The sequence below is a fragment of the Channa argus genome, chromosome 19 (assembly GCF_033026475.1).
Source record: "Channa argus isolate prfri chromosome 19, Channa argus male v1.0, whole genome shotgun sequence".
Taxonomy (NCBI): Eukaryota; Metazoa; Chordata; class Actinopteri; order Anabantiformes; family Channidae; genus Channa; species Channa argus.
In genome coordinates, this window is record NC_090215.1 from 20,050,921 (window position 1) to 20,062,198 (window position 11,278).

The window sequence follows — 11,278 nt, forward strand, 5'->3', positions numbered from 1 at the left end:
TCATTTCTTCAGATAAACCAAGATAACGTCAGATCATTTCAAAGTAAAACTATAGCTATTTGAAAAGAAAATGATTGTGTATCAAACCGACCCAAGAATATCTGGGGGCAATATAAAACTGAAAAAAGGTAGTAATCGGACAAGTACATTTACTAAAGAACGGTACCAAATCACAAAGTACTTTGCAACTATTACAAGTTTATGGCGACACAGTCATTCGCCGCTCTTAAGCTGAAGGAATAAACCGGAAGCTTTCTCGCGGTGTTGAAACAAACGTTCCTCCAGCTGTCAGGACGCCAAACTGAGGACAAACCCGTCAAACGGCGGCAGAATGAGTGAGGAACATTACCTGGAGCTGTGTGAGAATCCGGTACAGTTTGAACATGCCTCCAGCGTCAACAACGTCTTCTTCGACGAGGCCAACAAGCAGGTGAGCTAACGCTAGTTAGCCCTGATGCGGCTAACGGGCTAACGCTAGCCGAGCCAGCTACTGACTGTTAACTCAGTAAAGTGAAATTTAGTCAAATCTACGTTGTCAGCAACTATTTACATCTTCAGTTAAACGTTTTATCGTGTGTGATATGTGCTGGTTGTATTTTACCTAACGCTAAATGAAACTCGTTAACTTTCTACAAATTAGAGCCTGAGGGGAAACCGCTAATGCTAAACTGACTAAACGGAGCATTTTGTGACAGCACCGCTTTAGAATGGAGCAGGAACGTTGGTAAGAAATCCAGCAGCTACCAGCGGTGCACTTACTCCCAATGTTCATCGTCAGCTACTTTGATTTAGAATCCGACTACATGTCAGTGGTAAATTAGGAACAGACGCTTCTTACTGTTTCCTTTAACCAACTGAAAAACCAAGCAACCAAAGAAGTTATCACCTTGAACATTATTTACTTATAATATCTTACAGACTATGCCAATAATACAGAATATGGGATCATAATGATTAAATGCAGAGATCCAGAAGTGTTGGGTCATGTCTCCTGTTTTCTTGCTGCAGGTGTTTGCGGTGCGTTCAGGTGGAGCCACAGGTGTGGTGGTCAAAGGCCCGGATGACAAGAGCAGTGTTGCTTTCAGGTACATCTACATGTGTAGGAATTTCTAACGGTATTAGGTGGACGCCAACACCTATATTGTGGTGGAAGTACAATAAATAATCCATTACAAGTAAAAGTCCTTCATTCCAAATTAAGTATAAAAGTATTATTGTCAGTGTTTTGCTGATGTAGCACATTATGTCATTTTGAATCAACTAATAAATAACTATTACTGTTACTGTATCTAGAATGATGTGACAGGTGGACTTACACCATTTAAAAATAAACAATTATCACACTAATTAAATTGGCAATTAGATATGTCAATCTACAATGAATAGTCAAAACCAGACTAGTAAAAAATTATAGTTAAAAATATGTATAATTACATATTGACTGCAAGCAACTGACGACTTATGAACCAAACTAACTTAACTAGATTTATTTACACATATCAAACCTTCTGTGTTTACAGGAAGTAAATAGTCAAAATAACAGTTTGAGAAATTGAAATATTTCTTGTACTTGACACCTTTGTAATAATATAACGTCTGCGTTTTCCTCAGAATGGATGATAAAGGAGAAGTGAAGTGCATCAAGTTCTCCATTGGAAATAAAATCTTAGCAGTTCAGAGAACTTCAAAATCTGTGGTGAGTCCTGCTGTGGACAAGACACTAATGATATTTAAGTTTCTCACTAGCCACTGTGTAGAAATACCTGTGTCTAACTCAAACCAATACAGCAGTTCTGCTGTAAATTATATTTACAAGGTTATAATTTCTCAGTTTTTATGTTGAAACTGTCAAAGGTGCTAATTCTATGTGTTTATTGTTGAGGTCATAGTGGACATTATATTAACAGTTAGTTTCTATTGTTTGGATAAATGTAATTGTCCCTTTTGCACTGTTTGTAGGATTTCATCAACTTTATACCCGACTATCCACACACAGAGTTCACCCAGGAATGTAAGGTAGGCTGACATGCTTTACGTTTCCTTTTTTCTGTGCCATCTTCAGTTTTCTGGCGAGGAAAGAACAGTACCAACACAAGCTTAAGTGTGAAAGCGTGATGAATAAAATTCAAGACAGTTAATTTCTGTAATGGTATTTAAATGACTTACTTGAGTTTTAGTTTGTAAATAAACCGTATTTGTATTTCTGTGTTGTCCTGCAGACGAAAAACGCTAATGTGTTGGGATTCTGCTGGATAAACTGGAATGAGATTGTCTTCATCACAGACCAGGGAATCGAGTTTTACCAGGTGATGCAACAGTTTGTCTGTGTTGTACCCAGTACTTTAAAAGTTTACGTTAATCTTGGGGCGTTTTTTTTTGGTGTGTTCAGGTGTTTCCAGACAGGCGCAGCCTAAAATTGCTGAAGAGTCAGAACATTAACGTAAACTGGTACCAGTACTGTCCAGAGACAGCCGTCATCCTGTTGTCCACCACCGTACAGGGAAACGTCCTGCAACCCTTTGCCTTCAAGGTGAGGAGAGATCAGTGTGTGTTAGTGCAGTGTGGTTGATCTGTTGTGACCAAGGGAATCCTGAAATTAGTTTGGCTTTTAATGTCAAAACACATACAGTACGTGAAATAGAACAAAGTTATTATACACAGACCTGTTTACAACCTTCAGTCAGTGCTTAGAGTTTTGAGCACAGACTTAATTCTATTTATTTTATCGTATTGCTCATAGATGGGTATGGTTGGGAATGAGGACATCAGAGGGACAGCTCATGTTAGATGTGTTAGAGATAAAGTCAGAGAGGCCAGATTGAGGTGGTTTGGACATGTTCAGAGGAGAAACTGTGAATATATCAGTAGAATGATGCTGAGGTTGGAGCTGCCAGGCAGGAGGTCTAGAGGAAGAACAAAGAGGAAATTTATGGATGTAGTGAGGGAGGACATGAAGTTAGTTGGTGTGAGTGAAGAGGATGCAGAGGACAGAGTTAGATGGAGGCACATGATTTGTTGTGGCAACACCTGAAAGGGAGCAGCTGAAAGGAAAAGAAGAAGAAGCTCATAGTTGTGTCTTGAAATCAGCACTGATCCTTTAAATTCACAAAGTGCAGCTCCACTAACAGATGTGTTTTGGTTTGTTTTTCAGAGTGGGACCATGTCAAAAATGTCCAAGTTTGAGATTGAGCTGCCAGTTGTTCCCAAACCTGCAAAACTCAGCTTGTCAGAGAGAGACATTGCCATGGCAACCATGTAAGACATCGGTCATCGCATTGATCTAATTTGTTGTTTGTTTGATCTGCTTTTGGTGCCACGATCATCAAAGTTTGTCTCCCTCTGTAGCTACGGTCAGCTGTATGTGATGTATCTGAAGCATCACTCGAGAACAGCCAACAGTCCCAGTGCAGAGGTGGTGCTCTATCACTTACCCAGGTAGAAATTATCATCAAAGGCAACGCCTGGTATTGTAGCCCTCCGTTAGTATTGTGCAGCCATTGTTCTGTTATTGTGCCCCCGTTGTGTTGCTCTACACATACACACATTTGCTGCCTTGTACCTCACGTGTATCTGCTAAATGACTAAATGTTACACACTCCAACAAATGGTTTCACAATATTCCACTGACCTGTAACGAATTAATGGAAAGAGTGTGTCTGCATATTTATGTCTGTTTTTAATTGTTAATCTATAGTTTGACACGTCAGCCTTAAACCAGCTTTTTAAACCAAATATTTGGGATTATATAAAGATGCCTATGACATAGATTTTTTATATTGTGAAGAAGCATGTTCACAAATAGAAAGTGAAAGTTGTTTAATTACAACATTATGTCACCTTCAAGTGATTTGTGTGTTCAGGGAAGGTGCCTGTAAAAAGAGTCACGTGTTGAAGCTGAACACCACAGGGAAGTTCGCTCTGAACATTGTGGACAACCTGGTGGTGGTTCATCATCAGAGCTCCCAGGTGTGTGTGTGTGTGTGTGTGTGTGTGTGTGTGTGTGTGCTTTGTCCACATGTATCTGTAGTGTTTCTAAGAGGCTGTGATTGAAACTGACTCTTTGTGTGTGTTTATGTATCAGACATCACTGATCTTCGACATCAATTTAAAGGAGCCAGACTCTGCTGTCAACACACACCAGCCGGTCCTACCTGCCAGGTCCATCCACCCCTACAGGATACCACTGTCAGGTACACACACACACACACACGTTCATAACTTCAGCTCCATTCAGACTGGATATATATTCAAAGTATTTTTGAACTAGTCCATTGCTGCTGTAATCCCAACAATGGAAGATACTTTTTTTTTTTTTTTTGTATCGAGTCCTGTGTTTGTAGCGTGTGTTTATGTTCTGGTGAATCGGCGTCATTAAAGAAATCGCAGAATTAGCTGTTAGCAGCAAACACAAGTATGAATAGAAAACTTTATTATTTTACAGCTAAAGTAAACTGATAAATCATCAGCAAATTCTGCAGATTTTTTCAGTGACAGAGACACACAGTTACTTTGACAGGTTAAAGTTTGTATCCCCTTACAACAGGACTCTAACCTTATCCTAAATTTACCATAACAAGGTACATTTAGCTAGTACTACTGCTCTTTTATCATCAGAAGTAAAAATATTTGATGAAGAGTATTAAAAAAGTTTGAGTAAAATACTGAAATTATATCACATCCCAGGGTAAAAGAATTCCAACTTAATAAAAGGTGCTTTCAAACTAAACAGTTCTACAGACGACCCCCTGGGAAGCTTTCATTCCCCTTTAGGGCCTTTTTTTTTCCCCGCTTTGCGTCTGCACCACCAGTAGGAAAGTGCCACTTTATTTTTCTTTTTTTTGTCCTTTCGGCTTATCCTGTGAGTTCAGGGTCCCCACGGTGGATCATTTGTCCGCATATTGATACTGGCACAAACCTCTGACCCTATGGTCGGTAGGCAGCCACTCTACCGACTGAGCCACTGCGTTGCCTTTATCTTCCAAAGTCATTATAACGCTTTCAAATGCTAAAAACACGAGTTAGTGGTTTAGAGACATCAGCTGGGACACAGACTGTTTTAATGTGCAGGGTTTGTATTGGATTTTAAAAACACGTTTTTCATCTTTTAAACTCTTTGATCTAATAGATATTTTTTTTAAACGAAAATTAGCAAGTAAAACACAAGTATCTCAGAATTGAACTTTAGCAACCGAATTTTAACTTTGATTAATTTAATGTTTTAAAGCCTTTTTTGTGTTTCTTTCACGTGTTATTCTGAAATGTTCTCTGTAACATGGACAGTAAAATAACAGAGCTCCTGGTTTTGTCTGTCCTCCTTTCTGCAGGTCCAGCAGTTGTTCCCTCTCAGCCCCCACTTCCCTGTCAGCTCTGTATCCTTTAACACAGTCTGGTCCCGAGTGGGCTCTGAATTGAAAGGGCATTTTCTGCAGATTTGACCTTAACCTTCAATGCAGACTCGTCCTCTTGGAGCGTCTTTCAGCCGGAGATTATCATTAGTGCCAGTGAAGGTGCTGACACATAAGAAAGGTGGAGGCTGATGATGGTTATCACTGCACCTCAGCCAAGAGATTTCTAACATGTCTTCGTCTGTTAGGTTACCTGTGGTACCTGCAGGTAAAGCTGCCTCCAACCGTCAACCTGCTGCAGGACAAAGGTAAACTGATGGACTTCCTGCTGAGACGGAGAGACTGCAAGATGGTCATTCTGTCTGTCTGCTCACAAAGTAAGTTCACTTGCTGCTTTGTTTGTAGGTAGATGATCAGTTAGGATATATATGGTGTCACTGAGCCCCAAAGAAAGTTAGGTTTTCTAAAACATTATCTGGTTAAAATGTATTAAACTACGGGCTGGTAATGTGAGTTTTACAGTGTGGAACTGAGGTACAGGGAGAAACTGGTAAGAACCAAGTCCACAAATTGTGGAGGAGTAAAGGATGCAGGGCAAACCAACGGCAGATTTTTTTTATTTTAAATCTTCTTTTCCTCATTTTCTTAGTTCTGGAAGGTGGAGAGAAAGGAAGTCTTCCCATTGTGGCGACAGTCTTTGACAAACTCAACCAGGTGTACAAAGATTACCTCGAGGCAGAGCAGAGCTACACGGTGGTGAGTGGGTCATAAATACAGATCATATTTGAATGGTCACAAACCAATTTTACTGTGGAACAACACGCCAGTACGTGCACTACAGACAGTGTCATGTAAGATTGAGCTCCTACAGACGAAAGGTAGAAAGAACATGGGAGGCAGCAGAATGTTAAGAGAAACCACAGCTTTACTGAAGTGTTACAGATATTAATGGCACATGCTTTGAAGAAAAAAAACAGTTGTACTTCAGAGGACTGTAGTGGTTATAATTTGTTGTTGCAGGCAATGGAGTCCGGTCCAAGTCGAGGCAGCGCTGCTCAGAAACGTCCAGTCAGAACTCAGGCGGTTATTGACCAGTCAGACATGTACACACACGTCCTGTCGTCCTTCACGGAGAAAAAGGTACAAACACACAATGTTGATTTGTTTTTCGGAGCCAAGGCACATTTTGGTCTTAAAGATGCTGTTTTATTAGTGTTAAGACCCTTTTTTTTTTTTTTAAAATGTATATTAAAATAAGAGGAGCCACTAGCACATGCTGTCTTATGTTCACACGTACTTTTAAAATCTCATTTCTCGGTTTGAGTTGAAACTGTCAGTACTGAGGTTTTGGCCACTCGATTTAAAATGAATGAGAGGAGCCAAAACATTAGAATCACCTTAATGTAAAGCACACCAGCAGCCATCATGAGCTCACTAACAAATATACAAGTAGAATTCATGGCTGAGCTGCTGGATAACATTAGGTTATGAAGACTTGAGGTTCTAGGGATAAAACTAAGCTATTTTTAAATAAAAGATTTATTCAGTAAGAACGACACCAATTCTAAAATAAATGCTGCATTTGTCGTAGGACATTTCCCACAAGTTCATTATTGCCGTGCTGATGGAGTACATCCGCTCTCTCAACCAGTTCCAGATCACCGTTCAGGTAAACACTTTGTGATTGGTGGACGACCAGCTGACACTAGTAACTGCAGTTAAAATAAATTCTATTCCATGGAGGTTTTTGTAAACTCATTGTAACTAAAATCCTGTGTTTTTCAGCATTATCTGTACGAACTGGTGATTAAGACATTAGTGCAACACAACCTCTTCTACATGCTGCACCAGTTCCTGCAGTATCATGTCCTCAGTGACTCCAAACCTTTGGTGAGTTTAAACTATTTTATCTGACGTGTGTTTTTATAGAGTTTATCACTAAACAGCGCTGAAACTGACAACGAATTTAAGTCCATGAAAACAAATGCTCAAATACAAACTTCCAAGCCACAACAAGATGTTACAGTCAATTGTGCAAATGAGAGACTTGTCTGTAGACCCCAGAGACAGAAAACGTTCTGCAGCACTGAAGGTCCCAAGCTTGTAGCTTCATACTCCAAAAGACTTGTGACTGTAATTGGTGCTAAAGTTGCTGCGTGTGATCTATAGCCCACATCAGATGTAACTAATTGTTCATGTTCTCATTTAATAGTATATTGTTTCAGTTTTTATTAGGACACTTTGTTTCCTTTTGGTGCTTTCAGGCCTGTTTACTTCTGTCTCTGGAGAGCACGTATCCTCCAGCCCACCAGCTGTCCCTAGATATGTTGAAGGTAAAAGACGATTGCTTCAGAGTGTGACAGGCAAAAAGTTCCCTTTTAATTGTATTTGATTTTTTTCAGCGTCTGTCCACTGCCAACGACGAGATTGTTGAGGTTCTGCTGTCGAAGCAGCAGGTTCTGGGTGCACTCAGGTTCATCCGCAGCGTGGGTACGTTCACCTCAATTATCTAACAAAACCACATTTTAAAGGCTGCAGACGTCACTTATAGAGGTTTTACAGAGAGTTTCTTGTTTTTGCAGTTTTCCAACTTGATCTTAATAATTGAAGGCTGCACCATCAGTTTGTATTGATAACAGGTTTTCAGATCGAGTCTAAATGTAGTTTCTTCATTTTACATGAAGAACCTTCACAGTATTTCCTCCTTTTTTAAATCAAACTCACCTTGTGTTGTTTCCTTGGGACAGGTGGACATGACAACGTGTCAGCCAGGAAGTTTCTGGATGCAGCACGACAGACTGGAGACCAGATGTTGTTCTACACGGTGTTCAGGTCATTCCAGCAGAGAAACCAGCGGCTGAGAGGAAGCCCCAGCTTTAATCCTGGTGAGGACACAAACACACACTGAACATCTACTGACGTTCACATATTACAAATTAAGAGTTTGTCACTTTGGCGTCTCAGTAATTGTGATGTCGTTTCTCATTTTGGTTGTGAATTTTAACAAAGCAAACTGCACTGCAGCAGTGAAAGTGTTTACACATTAGTGTAACGATGGATGACAGACATTTTTCTGCAGAGATCACCTCTGGAATTATTGTGTTAAATCTGATTACTGCTACATTGAAGATTTGCAAAACATTTATAAAATATTTGTCTTTAAATACTTACAAGCTAATTGTTAGCACAGTATTAGTGTCACATTCTATTTACCTGAATCGGCCGTGTGAGCGTCTCCTCAGGAGAACACTGTGAGGAGCATGTGGCCCACTTCAAGCAGCTGTTCGGGGAGCAGGCGCTGATGAAACCCTCCACTGTGTGAACCACCAGGACCAACACACAGTACTGTGATCTCACCTGGAGGATCCGACACAGACGCAAACAATCATCACAAACGTCCTGACTGCAGAACTGTCAGTTACACACACGCCACCGTTTCCAGAACAAGTAAACCACGAATCTTAACTATTTGAGCCACAGACACAAACTGAGTTCCCATAAACTAAACACACAGTGGGCTGTTTGTTCCACCTACCTTCAAACAGTCTTAGTGGAGCAGCTGTGGATCAGGAGGTTCCCCACCATTCACGGTTCGATCCCTGCCACCTCCTGTCCACAAGGCAAAGTGTCCTTGGGCAAGACACCAAAGTTGTGGTGGGTCAGGGCAGCACATTGCACAGCAGCTGCTGTGTGTGTGTGTGTGTGTGAATGGAGGAATGAGAAGCTCTTTAGGTTCAGAGAAGGTACAAAAGTTCTATTAATGCAAACTATTAATACAATAATGACATGACATCAAAAGACAGAAACAAACAACTGTTCTGATAAATTATAACTTTACTACAGCAAATTACAACTTTGATTCAAAACTTACTGCCTCCCACCAAAAATAACCACATTTTATAAAATACAACTTCAATGTCAAATCTTTCCCACACACAATGTTGTGAAGAGTAATCTGATTACTGACCTGTAGCATGTGCTGATGTAATCAGATGCACCTCCATTGGTGACCAGACACCTGGAAAATGCAACAATCATGTAAACGTGACATCGGTAACTTATTTGCAAGTTATTTAAAAGTAGAACGTTACTACATGTTTATGTGAATATGTGTAAATATGAAACAAATTACATGATTCTATTCTAAGTAAATAATTTTCTATGTTACCAACGATAAAATTAAATGCCTCTCATCTGTTTGTGGTACATTTGTTCGGGGGGGCGGGTGGATCAGTGGTGAAGGTTTGGGATGCAGAAGACCGCGGGTTCAAATCCAACCCAAGCACCAAGGGCACATTGGTGTTAGTCCTGAGCCCCAACAAAAAGGGATCCGGCGTAAAAACTCACCACTGACGGGACGAGTCAAAAGCTGATCCGGTACTAAAAAAGTCAATGTGTCCAAATGTCATGTACAGCTATTAAACATCTGACAAATATATTAAGATGTATAGACATACATCAGTCACAACTTTATACATAGGTATATTTATTTATAACAAAAGGAAACAGGCACTGGTGGAGGTAAAGTATTTACCACTGCATCATCATCGTCAGCTGAAACTAACCTGCCTCACAACAGCTTGGTTTTGTAATATGACCCTTACAAGTCATGTCCTGCATTAAACAACCTATTTATGTATAAATACATAAAAAATATTAGATTTTCAGAAATTGGTGTAAGTGACTTAGGCTAACACGTAAACATGTTTTACTTTTGTAATTCTCTGTAATCTCTGGTCTCACCACCGTCTTGAACACGTTTCCTTTCATTCATGCTGATACTCTTTAATCACACAACACACCTGACCTCATTTGTCAGCCTGTCCATCACCAGAGCAAACGAAGGGGCTCAGAGCTGATCCTTGATGCAGACCCACCTCCACCTTGAACTCCTCTGTCACACCTACAGCACCTCACCACTGTCTTACAGCTCTCATACATGTCCTGCACCACTCTAACATACTTCTCTGCCGCTGCAGACGTCCTCATACAATACCACAGCTCCTCTCTCGGCACCCTGTCATACGCTTTCTCTAAATCTACGAAGACACAATGAAACTCCCTCTGACCTTCTCTGTACTTCTCCATCAGCATCCTCAAAGCAAATACTGCATCTGTTGTTCTCTTTCTAGGCATGAAACCATATTGCTGCTCACAGATGTTCACCTCTGCCCTTAGCCGAGCTTCCACTACTCTTTCCCACAACTTCATTGTTTGGCTCATCAGCTTTATTCTCTACCTGTCTCCCTGATCACATCAGCTGTAGTTGTCCAGTCATCTGGAAGCACCTCCTGACCACCACCTACTCCACCTGAGTGCTTCTACATCACCATATGTTCCTGCCTCTTCTGGAAGAAAGTGTTCACTACAGCCATTTCCATCCTCTTTGCAAAGTCTACCACCATCTGACCTTCTGTGTTCCTGTCCTGAAGACCAAACCTGTCCATCACATTCTCATCACCTCTGTTCCCTTCACCTACATGTCCATTGAAATCTGCACCAATCACCACTCTCTCACCTCTGGAGATGCTCTGCATCACTTCATCTAACTCACTCCAGAATTTATCCTTCTCTTCTAACTCACATCCTACCTGTGGTTCATAACCACTAACATTGAACATAACATCTTCATTTTCCAGCAAATCATCATTTAAGAACCCAGGAATATTAGTTTGTTAAGTGAAAAAGTATCATTAATTTTCAAAATGACAACAGAGACAAAAATCTAAACGACTACCACAAAGTACTGCAGAAACACAAAATGTCGGCACGAAACTACCATAAAAAAATCTGAGAGGAAACTGAACACAAAGAGGCAAAACAGGGCTGCAGACTCTCAAAACTACCAGCCACGTAAATGTCCGGGACACAGAACAGACAACGCAGTCTCAAAGTGACCACTAGACATAAAATCATCACAAGGCGACGAAGAG

General features: G+C 40.5%; 1 protein-coding gene and 1 long non-coding RNA gene across 2 annotated transcripts; one reads left to right on the forward strand and one right to left on the reverse strand.

Annotated features, from left to right (window-relative positions):
- The first annotated feature begins 239 nt into the window (after positions 1-239).
- Positions 240-9,538, forward strand: rmc1 (regulator of MON1-CCZ1). Its single transcript, XM_067485418.1, has 21 exons — positions 240-430; positions 1,009-1,085; positions 1,612-1,696; positions 1,960-2,016; positions 2,220-2,306; positions 2,390-2,530; positions 3,152-3,255; positions 3,346-3,435; positions 3,861-3,966; positions 4,082-4,190; positions 5,325-5,369; positions 5,454-5,507; positions 5,594-5,722; positions 5,995-6,101; positions 6,366-6,485; positions 6,937-7,014; positions 7,131-7,235; positions 7,610-7,678; positions 7,748-7,835; positions 8,093-8,230; positions 8,588-9,538. The coding sequence occupies exons 1-21, from the start codon at positions 332-334 to the stop codon at positions 8,665-8,667; spliced, it is 1,968 nt and encodes a 655-aa protein (XP_067341519.1). The 5' UTR covers positions 240-331; the 3' UTR covers positions 8,668-9,538.
- On the reverse strand, positions 6,251-9,019 carry LOC137104386 (uncharacterized). The gene is made up of 4 exons (XR_010911687.1): positions 8,881-9,019; positions 8,559-8,702; positions 8,070-8,227; positions 6,251-6,469 (listed from the first exon to the last, which is right to left on the reverse strand). It is a non-coding gene; the product is annotated as an uncharacterized lncRNA (long non-coding RNA).
- Positions 9,539-11,278: the final 1,740 nt, after the last annotated feature.